The sequence below is a fragment of the Falco punctatus genome (genome assembly GCF_963210335.1).
Source record: "Falco punctatus genome assembly, chromosome: 5".
Classification (NCBI taxonomy): domain Eukaryota; kingdom Metazoa; phylum Chordata; class Aves; order Falconiformes; family Falconidae; genus Falco; species Falco punctatus.
In genome coordinates, this window is record NC_137584.1 from 16,269,224 (window position 1) to 16,287,893 (window position 18,670).

Here is an 18,670-nt window from a genome sequence, read left to right on the forward strand (position 1 = left end):
TTAAGTGGAGTCAAATGAGGAAAGACTACTTTTTTTTGAGTGAATTATATATATATATTTTTTTAAGTGCTCTGATCATAAGCCAACAACTCATTATATTATTTATGAATCTGTAATGAAAAGACAGCATGCAAGCTCATTTCGCTAGGAACTCAATTCTAGATTAATTGTACCTAACAGCAGCTCAAATTTGGGCTAGTCAGTAAGGGATGTTAATAAATGGTTTGGCATATATGTGTGAACTTTTCCTACCAGGTAAGTATCTGTACTCATTTTTGTCAAGTATAAAGGGCATTTAAAGAGCATGGTTACTATATGTCAAACATATCTGCATAGTTTCTGAATAGTGAATTGTATTAAATTAAATTTCTGGTGTTGCTATGACCCTGACATTTTCAGGCAATCTAAGTATTATGGTCGGTCAGCATATTAATATATTTTTTTTAAATGGAAGGAAACCCAGCTACATGTGAAGTCTGTATTTTAATACTCTGCTAATCACAAATAATAATCTACTCTCAAGAATAGCAGAATAAAAGCTGATTGCTTGTGATTATTTGTATCAATAGCCCTTATTCCTAAATATTTCTAGGAAGACATTAGTTGTCTGTATAGATAGCATAGCAGTGCAAAGGCAAGTAATTGACGAAAGTTTTTATGATGGAGTTATAATTACAAAAAGTAAGTATTTTACTATTAGAGGAATGCATTACATTCAAAATATACACATACCAATGTAAGAGAAATTATTAGGATCCCAATCGGTATGTTTGTTTTGGGGGAAAGGAAACCATGTTGTTAAAATATTCACTGATAATAGCGCTTGGGGGAAATATGCAAATAAATGTTTATTCACAAACCAAGTGTTTAATTTGCTGTTCAGTGTGCAGAATGTGTCATAGGTTACCATAGTGAATTTCCCCTATACCAACCTGACATTCAGAATGTTGAATGAACTCAACTAAGCACAGTAGCTGTCATAAATGTTAAAATGATACTGTATCTGACCTTTGCATTTATTGGTTCCTTTTACTTTTTTTTGTTGGTTTTTATTTTGTGTGTTTTTATAATCCCAAGAATGAGGGCTTTTGTTGAAAAAGATACATGGTGTGACTGGAACAATCATAATTAAGCTTTAGTGAAACGGCATAAGAGGGTAAGGGAGAGAAGCAGCAGCAGAGCTCCAAGTTGATTTATGCAGTCATATTAAAACACTGTTCAATTTTTCATTTTTTTAGGCAATGTTATGGGTCCCATGTCATTTCCAACTAAGAATTGTGTAACTGTTTCTGTCTGTGTTCATGTTAAATTTGCAACAGATCCTACATCCATTTAATTTGAAAATTGTTTCATTTACTATTTATAAAAGGCAGGAAAAAATAGTAAGAAACATCTCTTATCAAAGGTAAAATGTGAAACTTCATAGGACAATACATTTTCAAAGGTTACCTGGTATAATGTGTCATGACAACAGCAGCAAAAGCAGACTGCTGAGTATAACACGTGGCAGTCCAACAAATGTACTGACTTGCCAAAGTGACTAGCAAAGGATGAAGAGAGGCAGTCAGTCTGCTATTGTCCATAATCCATATCAATAGTCGCTGTCAGCCCTCGTGGTATATCAAATAATATTGTTCTCCTAATATCCAAAGCATAACTTTGAGGAGGGGGAGGTTCACATCCAGTCCTTGAATGAGGGTTTATTTTCTAAGCTCCAGGAAGCCTCAGTGCAGTCCTCCAGAATGTGTTAGCGACACAGAGAGACAATCTTCCCCATTCCAGCACTTGAACTTCGCTGTCTTCAAATGCAGAGTTCCACAGCTTAATTTTGAGTTGTATTAAAAGTACATTGTTTACCTTGCTTTCATCTTCGCACTGATTTATGTGATTTCATGTCCTTTTGATCCTCTATTGTGAGAAACTGAAAATTCTCAGCAAACTATGTTCTAATTCTCCTCAATGGTGGGTTTTCCTGAGTAAAGATTCCTAGGCTATATAGTCACTCTCTGTTCAGAACTTCTCATATGTGTCATCATCCTTACACACCTTATAGTTTTTGCATATTGTGAAATCATCTTGGGATTTTGGTTTTGCTATCCTGAATAGCACAAGAAACACTGAGCCACTTGTGGATATGCGGAAGACCACAGACCCTAATAGAGATGCTGAGGGAATTTCTAGGGGCTCTCCATATTGGAAAAAGCTCACTATTTATTCCTCCCAAAGTTTCTGCTTCTGTTATAATCATACTCTTTATTTATTGAAGGCCTTCCATGTTATCCCAGGGTGACCAAAGTACTTTAGAATCTTTTAGTATAGAAACTTGTTAAAAGCCTTTTGGAAATCAAAGGCTATGTGCCAAGGCATCCTTTTTCACATATTCAGTATTCCTTCTGTGAGTTACAATTTCCATTTTCAGAAACCATCTCAACTGTTCCCCAGTACATTACGTTCATCTATGTATCTATTAATTCTGTCATGTATTAATTCTGTAATGTAGTTCCTAATGATTTGTCTGGAATGGAACTGGGCTTACTAATCTGTAGTTTGGAGTGTGCCCTTGCATTCCCTAGTCTTGTGCCCCTTTCCCAAATTTAGAAAAAAAAACCAAAAGAACCCAAACCAACCCAAACCCAACCCAAACAAACAAAAAAAACCCAAAATCCACATCTACCATTTCTATGGTGGGATGCCATTTTAAGTGATGACCACAGTAATTTCCTTTAGGACTTCTGGACAAACACTATTTTGTCTTTCTGTTTTTTTGCTACTGTTTGCTTTGTTGATTTATTTTAAAATATTTCTGAGTAATAATTTGAGACATATCTCTGATGAATCCCTACTAAGAAGGAGTTCTGGCATAGGAATCTCCCAGAGCTCCTCTGGATTAAATTTTGATTTGGTGAGTTCATTTGCATTTCCTGCTAGAGCCTTACCTCTTTGAACACTCCTTTTACACTTTGATGGTCTGTTGGCCCTACAGACTTTCTGGCAGGCTTACTGCTCCTCTTCAGTTTTAAAAAACATTTAATGCTCACCATTATGCCTTTAGCAAATTGATCCTCAAGATCTTTTTATTTTTCTTTCTGCAAGTACCTAAACCTGACATGTGGTCAGTATTAGGAACGGGTCATCTGCAGTGTGAAGGACTAAGGCAAGATCACTTCTCCTCCTGTGGGCTTATGAACGGCATTCGTTTAGGTGCCTCAGGTCACGCCCTCTTCCACTCTTACTGTCTTTTCTTCCCGAGTAGTTTCCCAAGGCCCCATTTGAATATGTTGATGACTTCCATCATCATGGACAGTCCTAGCAGTACTTTTTTTCTCAATTTGGCATGAAATTTATTATATAAACTATGGAGACCTATCTATTATGTGGCCCCAAGGACAGGTACACATGATCTGGTGTGACCAGGAATTGTCCAAGTCCAGTGGTCCAGTCAGTTGCAACATTTTGAGTGGCTTGTTTGTATATTATAACACCTGTCAACACACTGTGTTAGTGTTATTTGTTTAGATGGTGAGATACACATAACAATGTATTGTTCTGTGCTTTTTTCAGTACCCCTACAGTGATTCCCAGTTTACTATGTCCTTAGGCATCTTTGAAACATGATTAATGATACTAGATATCTTTTGAGCAGCGAAGTAGTAAATTTAAAAGTAGAATTTTCAAAGCTTCCTTGTTTACTATTCCCCATGACCTGTGTTCATATATAAACAATACACACCTGATTAAAGTTAAAGTCGGCTTTTTACTGGTGTCTCATTATACCTGCAGTTCTGTCTGCATGTCCAAAACTCTGTTTAATTTTTAAGTCAGTACTGCTTATCTTGATGTAATTTCTTTTCATATTCAGTTTTTTAAAATAAAATTTCATTAAGGAAAAAATGGAGACCAGTGGGGCAGTAGTAGAATTAAATTATGTTACAAATAATTTGCGGAAACTAAATTATTTTAAAACTAATCACAATGACAACAAGCAAAAGAACTATGTACATTTTCTCCTTTGTAGGTACCTGGACCTGTCTACAATTTCACTGGCTGTATAAAAGTTACAGAAATCAATAACGTGGGACCTTTCAACTTCTCTAGTGCTGTGGGAAGAAACAATATTGACAATTGCAGGTAAACTACCCTCTGTGCCTTTTAAATTGGAAGAAACTGTTTTCCTTGATTTTGCTTTCTTCCTTAAATAGGGTGACCATTTTATATAATTTCAGCAGTGGTTACAGAACAAAAATACACTATATAGAGATATTTTGTGCTTTCTTCTATGCTTCTGAAGCATTTCCTTTATGGAAGGTGCTTTTTGCGGAGTAGTTCAGTTAAGCTTGTAATCTTACTTGGAGTGAGTTTTCACCCACTGAATGCTGAAACATGGCGTATTAAGCAAGATAATCTGCAACAAAATACAGGAGTGGGAAGTGGGGTGATGTGCTGGTTGTGTTTCTACTCATGGTTTTGAAATTTCCATTAATCTTGTAACAAATGCTGATGATTTGCTGCTGCACTTACTCTATTTGAGATTGTGAAAATAGCTGGGAAGGATTGTTTCTGAATACATGAAAAAAAACAAACTTGGTTTCATTTTTGCATATTCATATTGCTGTTGGTCTTGCATTGGTTGAAATAAAAGGCTCTACATAGGCTGTGGTGTCAATTAGGATTCAATTCTGTCATATAAAAGGTGTGAACATGGGAAAGTGGAAAACAAAAGGAAGAGGTGAGTTGCATTTGTACTTCATCAAGTCTTTCAGAACAAGGTACAATTTTAGTCATAGGATGTACATCCTGTATTACTGGAGGATTTTGTATAAGCCTTTTTACATATGGCTTTTTTTTTTTTTCCTAAAATTTATGGAACAGTTTAATTAATGTTTGTGTGCTTGTTTCAACAGTAAGTCACAAAGCTAGTGGTAATGGACTAAATCATTATTTAAAGATCCATGAGATCTGGACTCTGCATTCACTTCTGTCTCTAGCCCCGTAATGCACTTACACACATCACACTCAAAGTTATGAAAGGAGTGGAAATAGCAAACCCAGGTAATCAACAACCTGCTTCAAGTACCATGCTTCTAAGCTTTTGCAAGTAAAACTAGGTCTGAACAAAAGTTCAGCTTGTTACATCTGCACACACCTGCCAACATCTCTATTTAGAACAGCAGCTCAGTGTCATCTCCTTGTCCAAACTTCGCAAAGAAATAAATCTTTGCACTGCACAAAGAAATAAAACTTTTGAGTTCCCCAACGCTTTTTATTTGGAAGATGTTCTCTAAGTACATTAAACAAACAGTTGAGGGTATAAATCCTGCACAGAATAGAGCTCTGACCTCTGTTGTGACAAACCCCAGATGAGAAGTGATGGCTCCACTCCTGACTTCCTGCATAGAGCTTCTTCCTAGCCAGAACCATTGTCTCCTCCAAAATGAGGGCACATGCTCTTGTCTGAGGAACTATGCCTCTGTGCAGAACAGAAGTTCATAGAGATGAAAGCAAGTGAAGAAGCTACTTCACATCTTTGATTCAGGTATTAGGGGGAAAAAAAACTTTACCTGAAGATTTGATTTATTTATATATTAGAAAATAAACAGTCATTGGAAAAAAAAAATCATAACCCATCCCAGATGTCGCATCTGGTTACTATATTAGAAAATTGTTCTCCATTTTGCACAGGCATTAGAACTTTGGTGTCCCAAATCTTAGACAAGATGTAGCTCTGTTCTTTAAACTACTGGAAAAAAGAGGAATCACTTAAAAATCAAGACTGTCATCATCTTTTGTGCTTTCTTTCATTCTCCAAAACAATACTTTATCTGAGAAGCATGTCTACATAGTCAGCCTTTTTGACACCTTTTTTTACAAAAAAAAAAAAAAAATTCCTATTGAGTAGTTTACATAACCATTCATTTGACAACTGATAGCCTTCAAGAACCAAAACACCAATGAGAACTGCTTTGTCCAGTCTGTGTATGCAACAAATAGAGGGATATAGACAGGAAGGAAAAGGCATATAAGGAAATTTGGCTTTGTTCCTTTTAAAATTTGTTTAGTTTAGATGCTATAGTATCTGTTACAGGGTAACCTGTAGAGTTATTTCCCACATTCTATTGCATTTTGTATTAATTATTCTACCCTTCATAGTTAGTCAATTAGCATAGAAACATGACTGATACAGTATAATATAGATATTAAAGATGACTTTATTTGAATCATAGCTCAGTGATTATAGTCTAGGGCTGTTTCTTGCAGATACTTACTGTGTATATCTAATTGATTAGGTGAGTAAAATGACATGATAGTTTGTATAGATGGAAATAGTTTTGTACATAAAAGGATGCTGGAATGATGTTGGGCCTCGTCAATCCTCTGTCCTGTACAACATCTCCCTTTTACCTCCCTGCTTGTTCCAGCACTGTACATGAGCCTAACAGTGTCCAACCTCATGCAGTCCACACCGAGCTGGCTTCATCCTGATCCAAATCACAGTTATTTCTGTCTGTGAAAAGCTGGGAAACAGAATTGAAATTAGTCTGAATTTCCCTTGGTGGTATGGTTGTCCCATAGGAGTGGACTGCAGGGAAGCCTAGGAAGCATTCGCCATGCACATTCCCTGCCCTGTGACACATGAATTTCATATCTGCCCACACGTGGCAGCTTACATCATCCTTGCTTTTCACTTTAGGTATAACCCCCATGCATCAGTCCTTACATGCAAATTCTGCTACCCAGAAAGCATCTAGGAGGCCCAACTACCATTCTTTTTTTTTTTTTTTTTCCAAGACAGGCTTCGTAGGAAGAGAGCTTTGTTTTGAGAAGGAAGGAGAACGTAATTGAAGAAAGTTGCTTAAAGAGGGCAATAATGGATTATATATGTTGCAAATACAAGTAGCTGAATACTAGAAAGCCTGGTGTACTTGGTGGTGTATTTTCAGAATTCCCATGGTCCTGTTGATGCAATATTGCTACAGTTGGAGGTGCCTGGAAGTAACAGAGTACTTTACGATGTGGCAGACAAAGTAACCCAGTTTCTTCCTCTAAGAACATCCCTGTATTGATCAACGAGTGACACTTAAGTATTTCTGTTCCCTGCTGTTTTAATTTTGCTTTAATTGACTTCTACCTATCATCACCTGTTTGTAGACTTCTCATCCTTTTGAATGCCCCTACTTTTGCATATTTAACCATACTCTAGCGGCAGTCACTTACTCTGCTGGGGTTTTTACATCTTGGTTCCCCAGAAGCACGGATTACTTCATTATTATGGTGTAGGTCAGCCAAAGGGAGACAAGCAGAAACTTCTTAACGTGTATGGGCTTGTGAGTAAATTTTAAGCTTATGAATTTTTAATAGGCTTGAAATTTACTCAAATGTGTTCTGCCATTTTTTTAACTAGATCTATTTGAATTTTAAAACACCAAAAGGAGGATCTAATATGTGCAAGGAATATAGAGAGCTTTCAAAAATAAATTTTAGATACAGTTCATTAACCTTTTCAAAACTACTGGCATCACAAGTCAGTACCTTTCATATTATATTATGTACTCCATGTTGCTTATCTCAGAGATCCATGCAATTTAGGTCACTTTAAAATTTTTTGAGAATAAGAAATGTAAAAAAATGAAGCGATAACATTAATTTCACTGGCATACATATCTGACTGTTTGCTGTCTAAAATGCTATATATAGGGCAAGAATGCTTTTTGTTCCTTTAGCATTCATTTTTTGTCATGCAAATATCATATGCTGCAAAGCAGGGAGAATTATTTTAACTAGGTAGAACTAAATAGGAGATAGGAACAACATTCAAATTGCCTTTCATGTCATTTTGGAAGCAGATGCTAAATTCTGCTTAAATTCAAGAGGATGATTGATAAAGCAAGCACTGGGCAAGGTAAGATCAAAGACCTTAAAACTTGAAATAATCCTGATCATTCTGAAAGATGCAGGATTTCTGTGCGTGCTCAGAAGCACTGATGTTTCAAGCCTGAGGCTTTAACTCGGTTAATCTGTGAGGTCATGGCTCAGGTCCTTCTGATAATCACATGCATCACTGTTCAAGCCTGGAGTTCATAGATAGGCTGTAACACATGATACCAGAGGGAGGAGGGAATAGCTAGGAGGGATGTATTGCACTGAGGACTCATTAGAGCTTCCTGCCATAAGATGTAACCAAGGTAGAACAGAAAATGGTGGAAAAATGGTAAGGGCAGGAGACTGAATTTAAGTTTGACTCTCTGAGAGCAGGTTTACAGCTATAAAGGTCCTCTGAGTTATGTGGGTTTTGCTTTCAGAAAAGGTTATAACAGAACCATATCAATTAATAAAGGTCAGCCTCCAGTAGGTAGTTTTCCAGAATTATGCCAGACTGTATACTCAAGTAAATCTTGTCAAAGTTTATTTTAAGATTCTGTTTAAACTATTGCTGCCTCAGAGTTATGAATATATAGACAATTTTGGAAAAGATTATATGATGGCCAACAGTAGTAGAAGAGACAATTGGAAATAAAGGATCTCTGATGGGATCTGTTAAGAAAGGAATTTTTATTTTTTTTCCTTCTTCTGAAGCAGCTAAGGTACTCGTGATGCGTTAATGCAATATAAAGCTCCTGTAAGTGTTTCAGAAAATGTTACTGGAATAGATTTGCAGGATAAATGACTATCACTTTCGGGTAGAGTTCAGATGACAGATATAAATGAAGCTTTGAGTCACAGCATTAAAAGCTGGTGTTTACTGCGGCTCACTTCTATTTTAATGTCTGGGAGCTAGGACTGTTGTATATTCCTGTAAGAGTTTACTGCATGTAGTAAATTCAAAGGTTCCAAACACACACACATATGTAAAATATATACATATACATATATCTATCCAAGCCATGATTTGTTCTTCTTTTAAAAAATACCTAACTAGGAAACGTAAAATTACTGTTGCTGTTTCCTAAGAAGAGTCTTACTGGTGAATGCAAATGTACAAGGCTGATTTCCACTCAGAGACAGGAGCTAATAAGCTGAGTTCTTCGTTACTGCCCATTGGACAGATTTTCAGTTGATTTTTTTAAAGTTCTTATTTTGCTGTTAATTTATCTTAAAGTGTTTTTTTCCAGGCTGAAACTGAGTTTCATTTCAGCAAAGGCTCTGACTGCTATTTGCAGTTAGGAAAGAGGCTCTTGAATGTGCATTACCCAAGTTCCATTCCATCATGAGGACTGATGGGTTTCCTAATGCATGGCTATTTTCTCAGGAGCTATGCAATACATTTCAGAGAACTCTACATGTTTTCAGGAAGCCTTCAGTTCCACTTCCCCTCACTTATCCACTTTTGCAGAAGCTCTAAATCCTCTTCCTTATGTGAGTACTCCCCTTTCCATTCTGTAGTTTACTGTGGTATTTTCACAAACACACCAGCAGACCACAAACACCTTTGTGAAGTTCACTCTCCTGCACGATTTCTCAGCATGTCTCTTCCTCTGTAGAACTTCCTGCTTTTTCAGAATATTATAAAACATCACAACTTAAAGAATCTGACACCACGTGTTTAAGGTGTTTGATTTCTGTCTTTGGATTGAACTGCATACCTTGTAGTAGGGAAAGCTGGCTCAAATGAAAGGGAAATCGCACGATTCCAAACTTAAGCTCTTCTCTCTACTTACATCTTAGTTTATGAAAACATGCAAGATCCTATGGGAAGCATTGAGCTTCTGTTATATGTAAAAGAGATTATTCAGACTTCATCTCAGTTTAGGTAGTTATGTTCACATTTTTTCATTAACAGTTTGGAGTTATGTGCTTAAATATGAAACAGCAAAGAGAAAGAATATATAGGGCTCCTCAACACTGTAGAAGAAAATGATTAAATGAACAATACTGACACTACTTAGTTTTAATTATTTAACAGGGTTTCTGTTTTTTCTGTCATTAACATAGAGATTGCACTAAATGTTTCTGAAGTACAATTGAAAATAAAGCTTCAGAAAGATCATTCATTTGTATTCACCACATAAGATGCTCAATATTATGTTAATAACTATTCTGTCCAGTTTTAACGTAGAGAATGATAACAAGCTTTTGTTCTTTATGTATTTATTTTGTTAGTTTTTTCTTTCTCATCTATTGCTTTTGCAGTCTGATTACCTTTTCTGTATGTTTCTAATTTCCCCTTTTTCCTTTCCCAGTGCCTGAGTTGCTTTCATATAGTTTAATCCTCTGTGCTTGAGTTGCCCTTCTTGATTTCCCTCATCTTTTACAACATGTCTTTGCAATTTTTTCTTTCCCTTTGTGAGTTTTGCCATCCTGTGCAATTTCCTTTGTGCTCTCTGTGTGTACATGAATTTGGGATAGTTTTTTGTTACCTTTTCTACCTCCTTTGACATTTCCGTTCAGATGATTTTTTCAGTGATAAAGGCTTCAATATTGAAAAAGGAAAAGAAAGAAGTGACAGATCTAATATTTCCTACTATTATAAATCCTCAAAACCACAGTAAATTGCTGTGTAAGGCTTTAGCTCCATCTTTTGCAGTATTCTGTGGAAATTGTGGGGGATATTAAGACAAATCCCTGTGTCATATATGCAGGTGAGTTAATGAGTGTTTGCAAATATTTACATTTCTCTCCCTATTTCTGGAAAAGGTTGCCTCTCATCAGCATACTACAAAACTAACACCAATTTTTCTTGGGGCAACTCTATTTCTAAAGGAATAATAATAATTTTTGGTGATTATCTTAGAGTCATAGAATCATAGAATCATTTAGGTTGGAAAAGACTTGTAAGATCATCAAGTCCCTGTTAACAGAGGACTGCCAAGTCCATCACTAAGCCATGTCACCAAGCACTGCATTTACACGGTTTTAAACAGCTCCAGGAACTGTGATTTTACCACGTCCCTGGGCAGCCTGTTCCAATGCTTCACCGACTTTTCAGTGAAGAAATTTTTCCTAGTATTCAACCTGAACTACTCCTGGCACAACTTGAGGCTCTTTCCTCTTGTCATCTGGGAGAAGAGACCAGCCCCCACCTGCCTACAACTTCCTTTCAGGCAGCTGTAGAGAGCAGTAAGATCCCCCCTGAGCCTCCTTTTCTCCAGACTAAACAACCCCGGTTCCCTCAGCCACCCCTCATAAGCCTTGTGCTCCAGACCCTTCACCAGTTTTGTTGCCCTTCTCTGGACACGCTCCAGCACCTCTACATCCCTCCTGAAGTGAGGGGCCCAAAGCTGAACCATGTTTTGAGGTGCGGCCTCACTAGTGCCAAGTACAGGGGGACAATCACTTCCCTGGTCCTGCTGGCCACACTGTTTCAGATACAAGTCCAGATGCTGTTGGCCTTCTTGGTCACAGGGCACGCTGCTGGCTCATGTTCAGCTGGCTGTCAGCCAGCACCCCCAGGTCCTTTTCCACTGGACAGCTTTCCAGACACTCTTCCCCGAGCCTGTAAGTATTGCTTGGGGTTGTTGTGACCCCAGGGCAGGACCCAGCACTGAGCCTTGTTGAACTTCATACAACTGTCCTCAGCCCATCAGTCCAGCCTGTCCAGATCCCTCTGCAGAGCCTTCCCGCCCTCAAGCAGATAACTCTCCCTTTAACTTGGTGGTGTCTGTAAACTTACTGAGGGTGCACTCAATCCCCTCATCCAGATTGCCAATAAAGATACTAACCAGGACAGGCCCCAGTACTGAGCCCTGGGGAACACCACTTGTGACCTGTCACCAGCTGGATGTAACTCCATTCACCACCGCTCTTCGGGCCTGGCCATCCAGCCAGGTTTTTACCCAGTGTAGAGTACACCCGTCCAAGCCACAAGCAGCCAAGTTCTCCAGGAGAATGCTGTGGGAGACTCTGTCAAAGGCTTTACTGAGGTCCATGTAGACACCATCCAAAGCCTTTCCCTCATCCACTAGGTGGTTCAAGTTGTCATAGAATGAGATCAGGTTTGTCAAGCAGGAGCGGCCTTTCGTAAACTCCTGCTGGCTGAGCCTGATCCCCTGGTTCTCCTGCACATACTGTATGATGGAGCTCAGGATGATCTCTGTAACCTTCCCTGGCTTCGAGGTCAGGCTGACAGGCTGACATCTTGACCTTACTCACCCTTCTGTAACTTCAGGCATGTGCATTTTACCAACAGAGAATTGTTTCGTAATTCTATCAATAGAATTCAGTGGCAGTCACTGTCTGTTAGTGTGTCTGAAATGAACAATTGTAATGAGAACTTGGTTTCTGCTTGAATTGCCAGGCACCTGCATGGAAGCATGGAAGACAAGTCTTAAAGGATAACATGCATTTATTTTCTTCTGTTTTTATCAAGGAGCTATTTGCAGGTATATATGTCAATGTACGCATGCTAACGGAGCCAACGGATAAGTCTGAGGCAGTGTGTTATTGCAAATAAATAATATTTCAATTAAATGTTTTGGAAGACACTCTGACACAGTTGCACAGAAATGAAATTTTTTTATGAATAAGACTTAGAGGTTTTTTAATGGAATTGTCTTTTTACTACTGTTCATGTGTACTTCATTATTTAATATTGCATTTTTTTTCATGTGCTACAGAAGAGGTTCCAGTGCTTGAGAAATTCTGTTTTCCTGTTATGTCACACCTTTGTATCTATTTTAGTACAGTCATATAGTATTGAATAGCTCCCATTACTTGATATTCTTATTCTGTATGATTACTAAATTTATTAGTGTAGTTTATAGTTTCTTTCACCCCAAATACTTAACCATTGCATATAAGTTGATCCCTTTAAACATTAGTACAATAAAGTGCTAAACTTTAGAAAGAACACTTACAGTACAAAACTGATTTTCTTACATAAATACTTTACGAAGTAGAAATATGTGATGAAGATTTCCATTACAAAAAAATCTGTATCTGATTTGGACTCTTCTTTGGCTTATCAAGAAAATAATTTTTTTAAGATTTACGAGAAAGACTCACTTTCCCATTAATGAATGTAACTTTTTCATTTCATATTTCAGCACAGCTTCCCTTATATAATAAAATAATTTCATAAACATGAAAATCTAAGGTTTTTGCTAGAAGTAAAAAAAAAAAAAAGGATTGGGTTGAGATCCCAATTTTCCTACAAAACTGGAGCAGATTCACAAAATGAAACTAAATATAAAGCCATTTTTCAAAGTTCTAAAAACTTCACTACACATACTTTTTCATAGCATTAATAATATCATGTGTCATAGCCATTGCAATACTCTTTGGAAACTTTATCTTAATGCTTAAGAAAAATTATCTTAGTGACACAAGACATCAAGTAGTATGGTTCAATAGCTTCCTGAAATAATCACTTGGGCTTCTAGCCAGACAGGTATATGAATAATGAAAGGCTTTTCTTCTACCCTCTTGAACAGAAAAAATAATCTCCATTTGTTCTGCCAGTCTAAAACTTGCAGATGGGTGCAGGGATTGTTTGACAGAATTCTGCTTTAAGAATATTCAGAAAAGCCAAGTATAGAACAGGAGGAATTGTCTGAAACAATTGAATAGTAAAAGAAATTATCTTGTATGTTTTCCTTATTGGACTACAGTCACACAGGTTTAGTGCTAGCATTTGATGTCATTCCAATTACAGAAATCTAGAAATACAGAAAAAATGTTTTGTATATACTCACAAATAATTAAACTTTGGAGCAGGTTTCCATGACTTCCAAGTTATGGGCAGCGAGTGCCTCATAAAGGAGATGTAGTTGCTTTTGTTATTATACCAGACTGTATTGTGAAGAGAGGCATATTAGATAGAATAAGTAAGAATGAGAGTCATACTGAAAGGAATGGTTTGCCTACTGGAAGCTTAAATCAGTATAATACTCTCTTTGACTTTTGTAATCTTTGAGATTCACTTCTGAATTTGATACAGAAGTAATAAGAAATCATAAGAGTTGCCTTTAACTGCTAGAATGTCAAGAGAAAAGTTTAGAAGTTCAGTTTTATTCTGTGTAGTAGCTCTCTGCTGGCATCCATTCTGTGTCCTTCACTGTGTCCGTGAATAGACCACAGGGCTTCATGATTTTTGAAGTATTTGTGGGTTTATAAAAATCTCATTTAACAAAATTAAAAGTGGAACAATCCACATCACAAAACCTTGTGTGTTTTTATGCAAAATAAAATCCATCACAAATAATATTTCACTTTTGGAAAAGATTTTACAATTAAAAAAAAATATTTGAGCTTCTCTTTGGCAGAGCAGTTTTAATAACAACTGTCCATTTCAGATCTCAAGATTTTTAAAGAATCCAAGTTTTAAAACCAGATTTTTTTTTAATTGCCTTGTATTATTGATATCCAAAAGATGTCCATTGTAGTGATATGTATTGTGAACCTATAAATCAAAATTTGCTATGTTAATATGTAATTGACTTCATGAAAGGTACTTGCAATAAAATAAAATTCCTCTAAAGTTGGTCAAACATGCCAGGTTTAATTATTACTAAAAGACAAAAGCCTGAAAAAAGGAAATATTTTTGAAATTAATTTTGTACAAAACTTCATATTTGAAGTTCTTTTTTAAACAGGCCAAACCCCAAAAGATGAACGATGTCCTGACTAGATACTTTGGGTTAATGTAGACAGCAACTCAATGTAAGCTTCTTGAGCAAAATGATAAATGTGGTTTCTCTGTGTCTGAACAAGAAAGTAGGAAGACAATTTCATTTCTGTGTACACTATTGATTGTGATGTTGGTTGTACTGTATTTCGTTGTGTACTGGTGTGCACTGGAGCAGTACCTAGAAAGTACAAAAGATGAAAGGCTTAATTAGAAAATCCTCAAAGAAATCTGTGATTTTTTTTTTTTAAGGGTATGCAGAAAGATACTTTAGTAACGTAGTATCTTTGTTTTTTTCTAAAATATGACTGAGGTGATTATAGTGTATACGAAGATAGCACATATGTTTGATGATGAGAAACACTGAACACAGAGGAGGTTTCTTTAGCTCAGCAGAGACAAGCATGTTAGAACCAATGGCTGAAGGCTGTAACCAGAATATCTGAATTGGTAATAAACCAAAAATGCTGTAACAGTAATGATGATTACAATTGGTACAAACTGCCAATTGAAGTGGTGGCTTCTTCATGTGTTGCTGTGTTAAAATTAGACTGTGTGTCTTTCTAGAAGGGACTTAATAGGCTTAATACAGTTATAAGTGCAGCAGATATGAAGATCTGGGACAAACAGAAGAGGTGAAACTGGTATAAGCTGCATTAAAAAACAAACAAACAAACACCAAAGCAATTATGTGCATAAAGGAATTAAAAGAATAAATAATTAGTACTGAATGTAAAATAGATGATGCATGCATGGTTGCATGTCTATAATATATTGCTGAGTGTTAAATTGTCATACATTCTTATGGTCAGGAAATCTCTGCATCTTAGATACCATCATTCTTAGGTTCTAAACCAGAAAATACTGAATGAACTGATAAAATATATAATTATTTCTTACTTTAATACATTCTTACTTAAATGAGCCTGTGAATCAGATAGTATCTGTATTGGCTGATTAATATATAAGCAAATTATTATCAACAGCCAATAAATGGTCTTCTGTGGGGAGCTGCTAAGCAAAATTTTATTTTCTACAGGGAGTGGGGATTGTTTCTTTAAGGCCATAATATTAAGTAATGCAATACTAGAAAGTTATATCATCCTTCAAGGGACCTTGGTTATAAAGTGAAGAAAACAAACTTATCCCTACTACTTGATTGCAGCAGAAAAACAAATATATTTACCAGTAAAAGAAACATAAATTTCCTTCCAAAATTCATATAAATATTTTACAATTACCTAATTTCTTGAATCCTTAATTGATTATAAATAGTTTATGTGTTTTTCCTGTATCTGTAACCTGCAAGACTGTTTAATCATGTCCTGACTCTTGCTCTGCAGTACTGTAGATACACAGTGCATCACTGCCCCCTGCAGCCTTGAAACACTAGTATAACATTTTAAAAAATATGGTCTTGATCTTTGTTGAACCATTCAGAAAAAAAAACAGATTTATATCATGTTGTATCCTTTCCTTTTTTCTCCTTCCTTCTTTAAAAGTGAAATCACAGTTCTTGGGTAAAGAGAAAATGCTTCAGAAAATTAACCTAAAAATCAAGACAGATATTGATATATTTGTGAGAATATTTTTTTTTCCTTCAAAAAAACTGACATATAAAAAGCAGTAACCAGAAGCATAAGCAGTTCAGAATATATGTGTAAACTTTAGGATGAATAGTTACAAAAAGAAATTCTGGCTCTTGAAAGATCATATTCTGTAAAGTGTAGAATATTCAGAGTATACAGAAATCACTGCCTTGTCTGTGCAAACCTGCAGTAGGTATTAATGTGTATTTTTGATGATTCACTCAAAGTCACACATATAATATAAAGGTAAGTTTGGAGTTTCTGTCCTCTCCTTCAACTCCTACTCATATCTTTCTCAAGTCATTGTTAAATTTCTACAAACTATTAGTTATGGGTTTATAGATTTCTTTTGAAGCTCTGAAGTTTAAAGGAACCAACAGTTGGTTTAAAATCTTAAGTAATTTATCTATGTATAGGGAAAAGGAAGGATTTCAACTGATAAACTCCTGAGCTGTTAAAATTACAAGCAGTGTCAAAAAGAGAACATGAACATAAATGAACTGAACTTCAAAGAAACACATGTCTCTATGCTGTTCGAGAACTTGTTGAGGTATATATGCTTCAGACCAGCTTTCTGAAAATGGATTTCCCCATTTTTCCTCTCTCCACCTGCTCTACAATTAAGAAGTAGGTAGGAGAAGATGCTGCACTACTAGTACTCATACAAGGTCCTAGCTGACATAAAAATGTGAGTTGGCTTTTCTTAACCATCAAAATTTCTGTATTTAAATACCAACATGTAGTATGAAATTTTTACATCTGTAAGGAAGCTGAAGACCAAATACCATTAGCCAACTGAAAATGCAGTAATTTCTTAGAACTAACTGCCTAACATATTTCACTGATGTTATGAAATTGAGTAAGTATTGTATGAAAATGAAAGTGATTAGATTTCTTCAGTTTCTGGGCACTATAAAAACAAGTGTGACATCTATAATTGGCTTCAAGCATTTAATAAATAAAATCCATTTCATAAACCAGAAGATATAAAATATTCTTGACTGAATTGAGGTATATGAAAGAAATTCACCAGAGTTCAGAACTCTTAAGTGGCAAGGTGATTTTACTTGCAAGTGAGGTGATTAATTTTATTTACAGTAAATATTTTTTTTCTTCAGAATATATTTCTAATATACACAGAGTAAGATAAGTTATCTAATTTGGGAATATGACCATGTAATTAAGCTTTTGTCAGCTTTTCATGAAAGTTGACTACATGAAAGAACTTACTATTTTTTACTAAAAAAGTTTTGTTTGTACATCCTAAGCCGTGCCCTTTGCAAATGGCAGTGCACAGCCCACTCACCATGGTGGGTTTTATTTTCATAATTTAAATCAAAAGGTTAGATATTAAGAATACCGAATTTTAAGTGAGTTGTCATTATTTTTCACAAGGAAACCAAGAAAGTAAATAAGAAAGAAGGTAAGCACAACAAAGTAATCTCATATTGTTTAACCTCCTGATTGTGTTCAGATGATAGCTTTCATAAAAAGCTTGTTTCATAGAAATCACGATCAGGATTTGGGTGATATTCTTAAATATAACCTGCTTTGAGATAATGACCCTGGTAAATTGCTAATATCAATGCTTTAATCATAGATGCTCTTCACGACTTAAAGTTACTGAAAAACAAATAGCAGAAAAATGTAGTGCAATTTGAAGGTATCAGTGTGAAGTATTCACTTTGACATCAGGAATATTCTCCAGTTGTGCCTCAGGTTTCTCTTTTTCTCTTGCTTTGAAACTTGTTTTGTACTTGGAAAGATCAATTACTTTTGGCAACTGGTATTGCCTAGTCCCAAATCATAACCAGGTACTTAACACGTCCAATGACATAGCATTTGGGTTCAGGTAGTGTTTAAGATAACCAAAAACTGTTAGGATCAATAGATGCAAAATATCAACTTACTTAAACATTACCCTGGAACAGCCTGACCACTTGATAATTTCAATCCAACATACTTTTAGTTTGGTATGTTCTCTGCCTCCTTATGATCTTGCCGTGTCACAGCCTTTGGGCTGGTAAGAAGATAGGAGGGTATGAATAATCGATTTTTAGCATTTTGCTGTGAAGTAGTCCATGTTGAGAAAAGGCAGCTCCTTAGTTATTCCTAGTCTTTAACCAGAACTGAATAGTTTAGAGCAGCACAGTGGCATGTTGTTCTGCTGCATTTGATCTTGATTCCTCTCTGCACAGTTTTGAGTACAGTTCTGCAAGCTGAAAGGACAGAAACCTGCTGTCAAGGCATCTGGAGTTTCCTCTCTGTGTTTCTTGTTTGTGAACTATATGCTTTTCGTCCAGTTGTTCACACTAATAATAAAACTTCTCAGTCATGATAATGCTGCCTGTTACTATCCACATTTTAAGATTTTGCTAAGCCACGTGGTCTCTTAGTAATGCTAAGTCATCAGGCTCTTCATTGTGAACTTAAATTGCTTAAAGCTTTAGCAAGTTCACTTTGGGTTGTAACAAGGTAAAGTAAGCTCTGTTCTTTGCTGTAAAGGTACACAATTCATAAGGAA

The 18,670-nt window shown here is 36.0% G+C and overlaps 1 protein-coding gene across 5 annotated transcripts in view; it reads left to right on the forward strand.

Annotated features, from left to right (window-relative positions):
• EYS (eyes shut homolog) overlaps window positions 1–18,670 on the forward strand; it is a 1,034,174-nt gene that overhangs the window by 773,297 nt on the left and 242,207 nt on the right. For all 5 annotated transcript variants that reach the window (XM_080388797.1, XM_080388796.1, XM_080388798.1 and 2 more), the window contains one exon: window positions 4,016–4,128. In XM_080388797.1, coding sequence (XP_080244923.1) covers window positions 4,016–4,128 — 113 coding nt within the window. The remainder of the gene's footprint in view (window positions 1–4,015; window positions 4,129–18,670) is intronic.